This window comes from Toxotes jaculatrix, chromosome 19, assembly GCF_017976425.1.
Source record: "Toxotes jaculatrix isolate fToxJac2 chromosome 19, fToxJac2.pri, whole genome shotgun sequence".
Classification (NCBI taxonomy): Eukaryota; Metazoa; Chordata; class Actinopteri; family Toxotidae; genus Toxotes; species Toxotes jaculatrix.
In genome coordinates, this window is record NC_054412.1 from 20684506 (window position 1) to 20696633 (window position 12128).

The following is a 12128-nucleotide window of genomic DNA, read 5'->3' on the forward strand; positions in this document are numbered from 1 at the left end:
GATGAACTACGCTGACGGGACAGAGTCATCACTCTGGACCAAATCCCACTTTTTCAGTGCTGTTGTTTGTTTTAAAAAGAGATTCAAATTTATCTTTGTGATCTGACCCCAGTCCATTCCTACCTGCAACAGCAGGCCAATACACTAAAAGACAGACTGCTTACAAGACACGGCAAAAAGTATTAACGTAAAACTGCTTGTGATGACAGGCTGATTTCATCATTTGACTATTTATTTCTATTCTTGTGTTGCCTTTTGTTGTGTAACCACCAAAAAAAAAAAAAAAAAAGCTGTCCAGAATCAGTAGGATGACTCTGACAACTGCTGGGAGGCTCGGGGTGGATGTGTGTTGCTTGGCATGGTGAGAATGTTGCTCCGGTCGCTGAGTTTTCAATAGCTCTGGAGAAAGATTTCACGTTTGTCTGCACAGGAGAGACAAGACAGAGACGATACAACAATTCACACATTATCTTCCAGTAACACGGGATTTATGCCCATCCCCGTGTAACTGTAACACACAGCAAAACACAGCAGCTTTTTTTTTACATATAACTCAATACTGTCCTCATCTTAAAACAAATATGCACTAGGCGTACTTTTGGACCAGAAATTGAAATTGAAAAGGACCCTACATGGTCCTGGTTTTAGAGGGAAAGCAGCTCCACAGCAGTTTGGCTGGGCTGGGCTCCACAGCAAGAAAACCATATACCGATATAACATTTCAAAAATACACAGCTATGAGCATCCTATAGTTTTGAGACAATAAAGAGCAAATAAAGACATATTTTGGGACTTAGGTTGATGGATTCTTTTGCTGAGACACTCACTCTCAAGGCCACCCAAGGTCTTTGATCCCCACAGGAGGAACGGCTGAAACAGGCGTTTTCATGATTCTGCCCCACAGTCGTGTCACGTAAAGAAATTCTTTGGTACCCTACTTTGCTGTGCTCGCGCCTGTCAGGGTTATAGTTTGTGGAATGTTATCTTTAGCCTGCTTATCATGTCTCATGCTTGTTGCCCTGCCAACACATTTTCTTGTCACACCTGATTTATGCCTGACCAAATCTGGTCTGACTGCACATCACACAGTATTTGGAGCGAAGCTCCACCCTCACACTTACTGGAAAGAAAAGAAGTAAAAAAAAAAACAAGGCATGAGACTAGCCAAGCAGAGGACGCAAAAAAGATGAGCATCCTATTGTTTTCAGGTATTGTTTGATTGGTTGATGCATTCTTTCATTCATGCACACTGAGACACTCACTCTCAAGGTTTCTCAAGGTCTCTGAACCCCACTTCAGGAACCACAGAGACCGCAGTCTTCATGATTCTGGCTGACAATTGTGTCAGTGAAAAAAATTCTTTGGGACTTTGCTCATTTGTCCTAGCACCTGTCAGACTGGGAAATGCCTGGAGGATGACATTTGATCTATAAAACATTCATTCCACTTCTGTTTTAAAACAGGTTTCTTGCATTCACCGTGTCTAGCACCTCCCAGATTCCAAGCGAGAAATTAAAAGGGTTCCTGTGTGTCCTCTAAGAACTTTTGTCACCTTACTCCAGTCAAGATGCAGACCTGTCGTCTGCTGTGCAGCCTCCTCTCGGCCTCGATGATTCTGAGCGGCATCCCGGCTTGTGTGGATGGATGTGACGTTGGTCAGTCCGTTTGCGGGGCCCACGCTCCTGGGGATGTTGTTATAGGCATAATGTTGCCGTGTCATCAGAAAGTGAAGGCCATACAGGAACGGATCAGACCTGAAAGCTTCCACTGCTCAGAGTGAGTATAAGACCTGATGAATTTACATTAGATAGTATTTGTGAATGTGTCAGGAAGTTACGAGTCTTTCTACATTTTTTTGGTAGAATGTAGTGTAGCTCGTGTAGCTCAACTCAGCTTGATTTGAATTTTCCACACTGCCTCAAGCACAGAATCGAATGTTTATTTTATTTTATTAATGCTGTCTATTCTCAGTTTTGATCTGCCATCCTTTCTGAAATCCTTGGCTACAATCCATGAAATAGAGGAAGTAAATGCAGCCGGTTTCCTCCCAGGAGTTCGTCTTGGATACTTGATGTGCGACACATGTGCGTATGCGAGCAAAGCGCTGCAGAATGTGGAGCACATGCTTGCTGTCAACAACTCCCTAAATGTAGAGTGCAACTACACCAACTTCAGGCCCCGAGTCAAGATTATCTTAGGAGCACTGTACTCTGAGGAGTCCGTTGCTGTGGCCAGACTGCTGAATGTGTACATGGTCCCTCTAGTAAGTCACAAACACTTGATGTTCTGCAAAGGCATTTTAATGTGTTTCCTGGATGTTATGTATTACTATGGGAGCCTTCAGCGTTTAAGCTCTGTGCTTAAGAAATGCTACAATATGTTAGGAAATGTAGTTGGTTTCTTGAAGGGAGTTGGATGATCATTTTAAATTCCTAGATCGCATGTTCAATGCAGGCCCAGGACATGTTTAACTTCCCTCAGCACAAACAGTGGAAGCAGAGGGAAACAGTTAGCTAACAGTTATCAAAGATGCCCCTCTAAAACTGCAAAGCTGTCACATTAACACATGCAGATTTTTTCATTGTTCAACAGCAGCTGGGCCCACACAGCACCTTATAAGTCATGTACTCCTTTTAAATTTGCCCCCTATCCACCACCCATTCTTTGTGCTAAGCTAAGCACATCTTGGAACAATTTGCAGTATTCTTAAAGAATTTGCAGTATTGTACACATTACTGATTATTTTAAGATTTAAAGATCTATATTGTGCTGTTGACATTCAAAACAGTGTGGTGAGTAAAAAGATGGGGAGTGTAACTTTAGAGTGTGTAATTCACAAAGTTAAGCCATCTATCCAATATATATATATATATATATATATATATATATATATATACATATACTGTGTTTTGTGTGTGTGTATTTGTCCCATATGTATACACTTACGTTTATTTAAAATTTCTCTTGTCTAATGTCATCTTATCAGCTGAGTGGTTCATCATCTTCACCAGAACTGAGTGATAAGCTGCGCTATCCAGTTTTCCTGCGGACTGTTCCCAGTGATGTTCATCAAACCAAAGCACTGGCCAAAATTATGAGTCACTATCGCTGGAACTGGGTTGGGGTCGTGTATGGGGACGATGAATACGGCAAAGCAGCTTTCCAGAGCTTCCTCAGGGATGCCGAGGCGAATGAGGTGTGTTTGGCCTACCAGGAGGTGCTGCCTCATTACCTCGATAATTCCAACAGTAAGCAACGTATCAAGCAGGTCGCTCAGCAGATCCGTTCCTCCAGTGCCAAAGTGGTACTGCTGATCCTCAAGGCAGAGCTGGTGGAGATCCTCTTTAAAGAAATGATCAGGACCAACACATCAAGGATCTGGATTGCCAGTGATGTCTGGTCCAGAAGCTGGCCCCTTACCCAGATGGATGACATTAACAATGTTGGGGACATCTTGGGTTTCACCTTTGTCACAGGCAAGAGTGAATCATTTGAAAATTATCTGAAGAACCTTACAGTAACGCCAGGAGGATACAACCACTTCATTGAAGAATACAAGAACCTGAGATTCAACTGTTCTGCTGAATGTTTGGCAGACAAACCTCCTGCCTATTGCCCCTCACCTGATCTGCTGAAGATAAAATCTGACGATGCATGCAAATTCAAGGATCCCCAAGAGCAAAATGATGATTATCTTGGGACAGCTGTGGACACAAGTGACACCTACACTAATAGAATTGCGGTGTGGGCCGTGGCACATGCTCTCAAAAAGCTACTAAAGTGCAACAGTACCTCATGCTCTGGAGAAATTAACTTCCCACCATGGATGGTAAGTACTGATATCATCTTCAGATGAGAACAGATTCAAATTTGAATGTGTAGCTTCCTTGTATTTAAGGAATTCCAGTGTCGTGTATGTTTCCTTAGAACAGTCTTGCCTTGTGCTTCAGCCTATTCCTTTTTCAGTTATTGACTGTGATGTTTGTGTGAAATGATTTGTCTTTGTTTATTTTCTAAGATGTGTGTAACCGAAAGAAATTTTTTTTAAATCTCTGCAATGGCCCAATTTCAACTGAAATTCTGCTCTTCTCGCTTTGCAGCTTCTCAAAGAATTGAAGGAAGTGAAGTTCAAGTTTGACAACCAGAACTTCTACTTTGACAAAAATGGTGACTTTGTAAATGGGTATGATCTGATCACATGGGAAAAGCATGGACGCCACAGAACATTTAAAAGAATCGGGCAATACCACGTCTTTGACGAACAAATAGAACTTGATGTGGAAAATTTGACCTGGCTTTCAACGGGCAGTGCCATGGTAAGAAAAAAGTTTTTGAAAAGTTATTTTTTGCTTATTTCAAGGTTTTGAGCAAATGCCTTTGGAGACACAGAAACACTGTAGTTGTTGAATGCTAACCACATGATCGCAATTTTGTGTTAGATCCTCATTTCTCTGAATATTATCATAAAACTCAAGTATATTTCAGCTCAGAAATACCAAGTTTAAGCGTAGCTACAGGTTACTGACTTGTTTTGCTCTCTCAGACACCTCAGTCTAGATGCTCGGACAGCTGCTCCCCTGGCTCGGTAAAGAAGATCTTGAATGTGTCCTGCTGTTACATCTGCACCCAGTGTGCTGAGGGAACCTACTCCGATGGGATAGGTATGCCTGATTGACATATTGACTTTCTATTCAATATTAGCTTTAAAATGTTAACCAACTTGAGACACTGGGGCTCTTGCAGACAACATTTTGACTTTGCAGTATGTCTAAATAGTGCTGTCCACATGAGGTCTGTCTTCAGAGTAAACTACTTTAAGAGGGCTCTACCTCTATCTCTGTGAATAGAATATTTGGTGGGTTGATGCAGACCTTAGCAAATCCGAATTGCCTTAATATGTATTTCACTGTTTTTCTTTAATAGATTTTAATGACTGCAAAAATTGTTCCAATGGAACTTGGTCTCTGAAGGGTTCGGATCACTGCGAGCCAAGAGAGGAATCCTACCTGCGATGGGACGAAGCCCATCCCATCACCATGATGGCAGCTTCAGCCTTTGGCATTTTGCTTTTGCTGGTTACATTCATTATCTTTTTGGTGTACAGAGATTCTCCACCTATGAAAAGAGCCGAGGTGAGATTGTCCTGTGTGATGATGGCTGGTCTGGCAGTGAGCTTCACAAGTGTGCTATGTTTCATGGGCAAGCCTAATGTACACCTCTGCCGGGCCCGTCAGGTCCTGTACGCCATGGGCTTCACCTTGTGTGTGTCCTGCATCCTAGTCAAGGCCTATCGTACCTTCCTGGTTTTCCTTCCGTTCGGTCAGATAACAAAGAGGCGACTACACAAACTTTACAAACCACCTGCAGTTGTCATTGTAATAACCAGTCTCCAGGGGCTCATCTGTCTTCTCTGGCTGATCTTTGATTCTCCTGATGTCGATGACACACCCCCATCCCCCCAAAGCATGAAATACACTATCCAGTGTCGTGAAGGTCGCACATACATAGGTTTTGGCATCATGTTAAGCTACATAGCTCTTCTAGCACTGATTGGCTTCCTCTTGGCCTTCAAAGGCCGGAAGGTTCCTCAAGAGTTCAGTGAGACAGGCTACATCATTTTTAGCATGCTGATGTACCTGTTTGTATGGGTGTGTTTTGTCCCAGTCTATATTACCAACAATGAAGAGCGCACTCCTGTGCAGGCTTCAGCCATTCTAGTATCCAGTTATGGCATCATCTTCTGCCATTTTTTACCCAAGTGCCATGAAGCACTTTGGGGGTCAAAGACTGATACGCTGGAGGGGATTCTGAGGAGATGGAGATTGCGATTCCACCAAAGTCCGAATCCTGATTCAGAGACGGGCACCGAGACAGGCACCGAGACAGGCACAGAGACGCACGTAGATGTCCCTGATGTAAGCGCGTCCTCACAAAAGAGTGTCAGGTTTTCAATATCAAGCATGTCAACTATATTATGGAGCTCGGGGACATTAAACGAGATCAGCCCTACTGATCCAGAGCCAGTCATAATGCCTGCACCCAGTGAACAGGGTCGTGACTATCCCCTGTTTAAGAGGCTAGGAACAACAGTTACAAGGAGAAGGAGGAGTGTATCCTTCTAGAAATGGTTTGATTTATGCTACCATTTTCCCTTTTTAAAGCCAGTCTTCATTAAGATATTTGGTGCTGGAAATCCATGTAAAGTTAAAATGTGTGTTCTACTGAAAACTGTTCTATTCTTCATTATACAGAAGACCAAAGATGACTCATTTGTATTATTATAAAACTACAAGTGCTAATAAAGCTTTTTAAGAACTTGTTGTAAGTGATTTATATCATATGTATGAACTTTTTTTTTTTTTTTTTAAACCTGGTAAACTGAATTTGGTCTCAAAGGTGTCAAGGTGATGAGAAGTGACACAGAAAAAACTGTTTTTGCTTCAGGTACTAGTGAGATAATGAAATACGATCCATGAAGTCCAGTTGGAACAACAGATTAATGCATTTACAGGCTTAAAGGTGTTCTCACAAACAAACACACAGAGAAAAGCAGACGATTTGGAGCCCTCTTACTGCAAGGCAGCAGTGCTAACCACTGCAGTAATGTGCCACCCTAAATAAAACTCAGCCATCTTTTATTTTACTATATGAATTTGTGCTTTTCCTGTTTGATTGCATGCCAGAGGCATTTACCCATGACACAGGAAGGAATTATTTGTGCCCTCAAGAAGTGGCCTATATGTGAGTGTGGAATGATAATGTTTGATCATCAGAGTCATGTTTGTCTTGTGTTTGGTGGAGTGAGTGAAAGGAGTGTTGACCCATAATGATATATTTTCACGCTGAATACATGTCACAAATACAGGAACATGTGTAACCATTCAGATTGAATTTTAAAGTAAAGATTTCCCCAGTTGATCTACAGGAGTGAGGTCAGAGCCAATCCATGCTAAATACTGCGACACAGTGCATATTATTTTACAGAGTTAAATACAAAGGCTGCTCCAGTTTAAACTGTGTAATGAAATAAAGCTACTTAAAATGGAAAAAAGAAATGAAAGGATAAACACAGCAGCTCCACAGCAGCACAAACCGTATATTTTGCAAATGCTATGATGTTGAACATGATCTAATCGTTGAATGGAGTCAGTCAGACGGCAGAGACATTGTTTACTGACTTGGTTTGAGTAAAACTTCAGCAAAGCTGTGACTTCACCGTTCACAATAGACAGAGCTGGAAGGGAACCAGCTGAGAATAGCCCAGTAATATCAGCCTGAAACTGTTACACAAGCGTCAGCCAATCACTGCTGATCCACCTGAAGGGTATTAAAGCCTCTTGTCCTGTCAACACACAGACACAGTGGCGATGCTCAGCTACAACTGTTGGCCTGTCCTCACTGATCAGAAGACATCGGAAAAACTGTTTGTTTCTTCTCACTTCCAGCTGTCTCACTCAGAGCTTTTCAGAGATGCAGCCTATTGATAGTCAGCATCCACAGAAATGTTGAACACTTCCTTGTGACGGCAATGACTGGATATCAACATTCTGTTGTTTCCGGATGTCCATAGTTTATTTTGCACGAGAGCTGCTGAAGACACAATGCAGCTATTGTTACCAAAAGTATCTTCCTGTTTCTGTTCTCACACATGGTTGAACCAAGAGATTTAATCAAGTGTTTCAGTGCAGGACTTATTTTTACCCTGGTGAGCACATAGCATTTCTAATCTCAGCCAGATCACTTTTACGACACCTGTGCATTTACCAGAGAATCTAAGATTCAGTATGTCAGTATGTCAGTTCACAGTTAAACAGCAAACTAAACACATTGAAGGATGGCTTTGTGGTTTTTACTAGAGACAGGACTGGTCCTGATGGTGATTGCAATCCAGTTAGATCAAAGGTACAAATTAGTTCATTAGATCAGTAACATGGAAAAGTGAATTCATAAAAGTATTAACTAGTTGCCAGATTAGTAATATTTTGCCTCATCAGTGAAAGATCAACATAAAGTTCTTAGACAAAGTACAACACAGTAATTTATCTAGTAAACAAATACGTCCGCTGGAGTAAAATATACAACACTCACCCCAACAGTGTCTTTATTCAGCAGTTGGCAACACATTAGTTGACATTAGCTGGTTGATTTTTGTGAATTACACAACAGATCACACACAATGGTGCATGTTGTTTATGCTGCACTGAAGCAACATCAGCAGAACAGGAAGAACAGAAAAGGCACCACTTATTCTGATTCAGGAGCATTCACACATCATTTCAAGGTGGTTTGATGATGTAACTCAAGGCTGGTGTATTTGCAGCCATTCTGACAATATTGATGACATATACTTCTTTTCATGTACATATATAAAATAAAAGGGTAGAGGTATAAAGTAACACAAAACCCATGTAAATCATGTGCGTCATTACTGCTGCTACTACTCCAAGCTAAAAGACAACACATTCAGCAGACAGCAGACCTTCAACAGCTTAAGCTCCTTCTGCTTTGTTGACCAACAGCTTGCACTGCTCCTGTTACTGTTATACACCTGGGCGTGGGTGGCAAGGATTACAGAGATGCTTTGAGTCAAGATAGCATGGGGTCAGGCTTTCTGGGATTCTGTGATGCTGTGATTACTCCCTATTTTTTTTTTTATATACTCAGTTAATCCACAGGAGAGCTGGGGAGGCTGTGTGTTTTCAGCAGAGGCCTGTCTGTGGGGTTTTGGGTTATCTTTTTTTTGGATATGTGTGAAAATAAACTGTCGAGGATAAGAGTCAAAGGGTAAACAAGCTGCATTTCTATGGCTCTTTTCTAGTCTTATCTACCACTCAAAGCACTTTCACATTCCTTCATACACAGCTTTTACTAACACACACACACACACTTTCATACAGCAAATGGATCGAGCCACCAACCTTCTGATCAGTGGGCGAACCTTGCAACAGATGGAGAGTTTATATTAGACCCTATTATCTAATCATAATTATTATTATTTAATGTTAAGTAATATATTACAATATATTTTGAGATTGTCTATATTTTTTACATATTGTTCTTAAAGCACAGTGATCATAATGCAGATACATGCACTGTAAGCCTTCTTGTATAAAGGTACCTGCTGTTTTCTGTCATTATTGTAAGCGCTTGTTATTTGGCCTATCTAAGACCTGTTCATCCCCAGAAACACAGGGCTGCTTTTAGGCCTGACTTCACTCCCTTAACAAAAACCTAACACACAGGCGTGCCTTTGGAAGACTGCTGTTTTGTTAACAGCAAACATAAGTATGGTCTTCCTGATTTCACTTTCTAAATCTGGCTGCATCTGTGACCTATTGAGTTGTTTGAGATCCTGAAGTGCAATTATCATATGAAGCTCAACAGGTTTTATTTATTTATTTATTTATTTTATTGTTACATGTATTCACACCTGACACACCTGCTGGGATGTGACTAATAATTAAGTCCCTTTGCTCAAGGCCAATATTTACATTCCCTTTATATGACCATCTAGAAACAGGCTGTATCTGGACAATCATTTGTTAATTAATGATTTATTACTATTTACAACTGTAGATTTTGATTGTTGAACAAACCCATTATTAAATAGTTTAATGTAAGTGTTAAGTATTAATGACTCTGCAGCCTGACAGATTTTTCACAACCTGGCATTGCAAAAGTTGTTTTCACAGCAGATTTCAGTGGCTCATCACAGGTATGTGAAACATTATTAAGTGTTTATTAAGCATTATTAAAGTCAAAGTGGTACCATATGTTTAATTCAAACCACATATTTTTATCTAAGAGGAAAATTCTAAATAAATGTTGTCTACCTTTGTTAAGCCACTCATGTTTTATCATGCAAACCAGATGTTCAATGTGAAGGTGTGGTTTCTGTTTTTTTTATACCAGGTGAGAAAAATGCTTTTGTTGACAGTGAAGCTGTGGTTAGTCATGTTTTAGGTATCTTCAAATGAGACAAACGGGAATTCCTGTTTAAATCAAGATTGCAAACAGTAGCTTTGACCTGGTTTCACATGACAGGTGAGGGTAGAGCAGTGATCACTATCTTATTAATGTTCTAATCTTCATTTTCTGAAACACCGCTCAGAGCCTGCACGTTCACCTGGCATTTACGGGAAAGGCTTCTTGTGATTATCTGTGATCATCTGTGTGTGTGTGTGTGTGTGTGTGTGTGTGTGTGTGTGCATGCAGATATGCGTGGGAGAAAAAAAATGTAAGATGGTCAGGATACGCAATAACCACAAATTCAAAGTTTCTACATTTACATGAATTTAGTAATTTAGAATTTCAGTTTAATTTACTCATATAAACTAAGTATAGCCTGATATTCCTGGCAGTCCTATCATTTCAGAAAACAGAGTTGTTTAGCTGTGGAGCAAACCCAGCAGTTGCATGTAAACTTCATCAACAGCACAGTGGATGAGGCTAAAAACACCACCTGACAAACTCGGCTCTGATTAACCTGATGAGCTTAAAGTCTTACATGTAAATGCTTGTGTGTGTGTATGTGTGTGCAAGCCTGTGTGTGTGCTGATGCACTTTACATGACCATCTGTGTATGCTAAAGGAGAGAGAGGGAAGAAACCCCCTCAATCCGTCTTATCCTCTCAGCTCCACACCATTGCAAGCCCTGGTAGGCAGTCAGTTCAGGCCACAGGTTGCAGGCGTCTTTCCTGCACAACATTTTGAGGGGAAACAGCATAAAATGACCAAAGAAACATATGGAAACTAACACATGACGGCTGGACTGCCAACACAAAGACACTGAGGATTTTCAAAGACCTTGTCTAAAGGACTACAGAGATTACTTATGGACTTACACTTTTTCTCCTGACTCATTTTTCTTCAAAGAAAGAGAATTTTTCAAGTTATTCTTGAATTCTGTTTAGATGCAAAATGGGCTGCTCTCCATCCAAAGGAAAGTTATTTTCGAAGCCAGAAGGCCCTGGGCCTCAAAAGGCTCTGCTGGCTGAGTCATCACTGGACAGTGTTGATTCGAGATCTGCAGAGGAGGTAAGCAAATGTTTGAAGACCGATGAGAAAAATAACGAACTTCCACTATCCACTGAAGAACATCTTGCAAAAGATGCTGCATGGTCTCAGTTGGCCTCAGACACAGCTGCCCAAAATACAGAGGATGTTAAAGACACGGGGGTGAATGTGACACCCCAGGAAAAAGTCAGTGAGGTTGTACAAATAGATAAAATTAAAAAGATAGAGAAAAGAAAGAAAAACAAAGGCAAGAGAAGGTCAACTGAGAAGCAGAGGAAGTCATCTATTATCCAGACAAAGGTGGATTTCCCTCCACACATGGTGAGGGCTCATCAGGCAGCCTACGCCTTTCTGAACCCAAATATCTCCAAATATGAGACCCTGTTGGGCCTGCTGGACCAGGCTGCCCAGACACAATTGTCCCTCCAACCCATGATGTCTGCTTTGGTGTTTCGCTTTGAGGAGATCAACCAAGCACTAGAAGAGATGGCTGAGGAGGGGGAGCTGATGCTAAAGGAGCATGGGGACTACTTTTCCTTGTCTTCTGGGATGATGAGCCCAGCTATTCTGCCAGCTAAACCAAGCACTGACACAGCCAACTTCCATGATCCACCACCAGATCTTTTACAGCAACTGCTCCAGCATTCAACAGAGAAAATGAGGCTCATGGGGGGCTCGGTCCAGGCACTGGGTGAAACCACACTTGAGGAGGCAGTGGAATATTTTTCTTCCCTCTCTAAACTGCTGGTTGAGAAGCTGCAGGCCAAGCAGGCAGCAGAGAAGAGGCTGACTCACTTGTTGGCACAGGTAGAGGGAGCTGCCATGAGGAAGTCTAACCCAGAGGATTCGGCACTACACAGTGAGGACAGTGGTATTGGGGGAGAGAATGAAAGTCTGACAGGGTCTGAGAGGCACCGCCGCCACCGAGGGAGTGCTGGATCTGGAAGTTGTGGGTCTGGAGTCAACATTCGCACTACATTTGATAATCTCGCCAATAATTTACCCAGCCTTGTAGGCCGTAACAAAGAGGATGAGGAGGAGGACGACGACGATGATGATGATGATGATGAGGATGATGAGTATGAGGATGATGAAAGTGATAGGCCTGGAAG

General features: G+C 41.7%; 1 protein-coding gene across 1 annotated transcript; it reads left to right on the plus strand.

The window, feature by feature from the left end:
- Positions 1–1554: 1554 nt before the first annotated feature.
- LOC121200048 (G-protein coupled receptor family C group 6 member A) lies at positions 1555–6832 on the plus strand. Its single transcript, XM_041065095.1, has 6 exons — positions 1555–1776; positions 1972–2263; positions 2987–3829; positions 4101–4316; positions 4544–4661; positions 4924–6832. Exons 1-6 carry the CDS (start codon positions 1568–1570, stop codon positions 6120–6122), a joined length of 2877 nt encoding a protein of 958 aa, XP_040921029.1. The 5' UTR covers positions 1555–1567; the 3' UTR covers positions 6123–6832.
- Positions 6833–12128: the final 5296 nt, after the last annotated feature.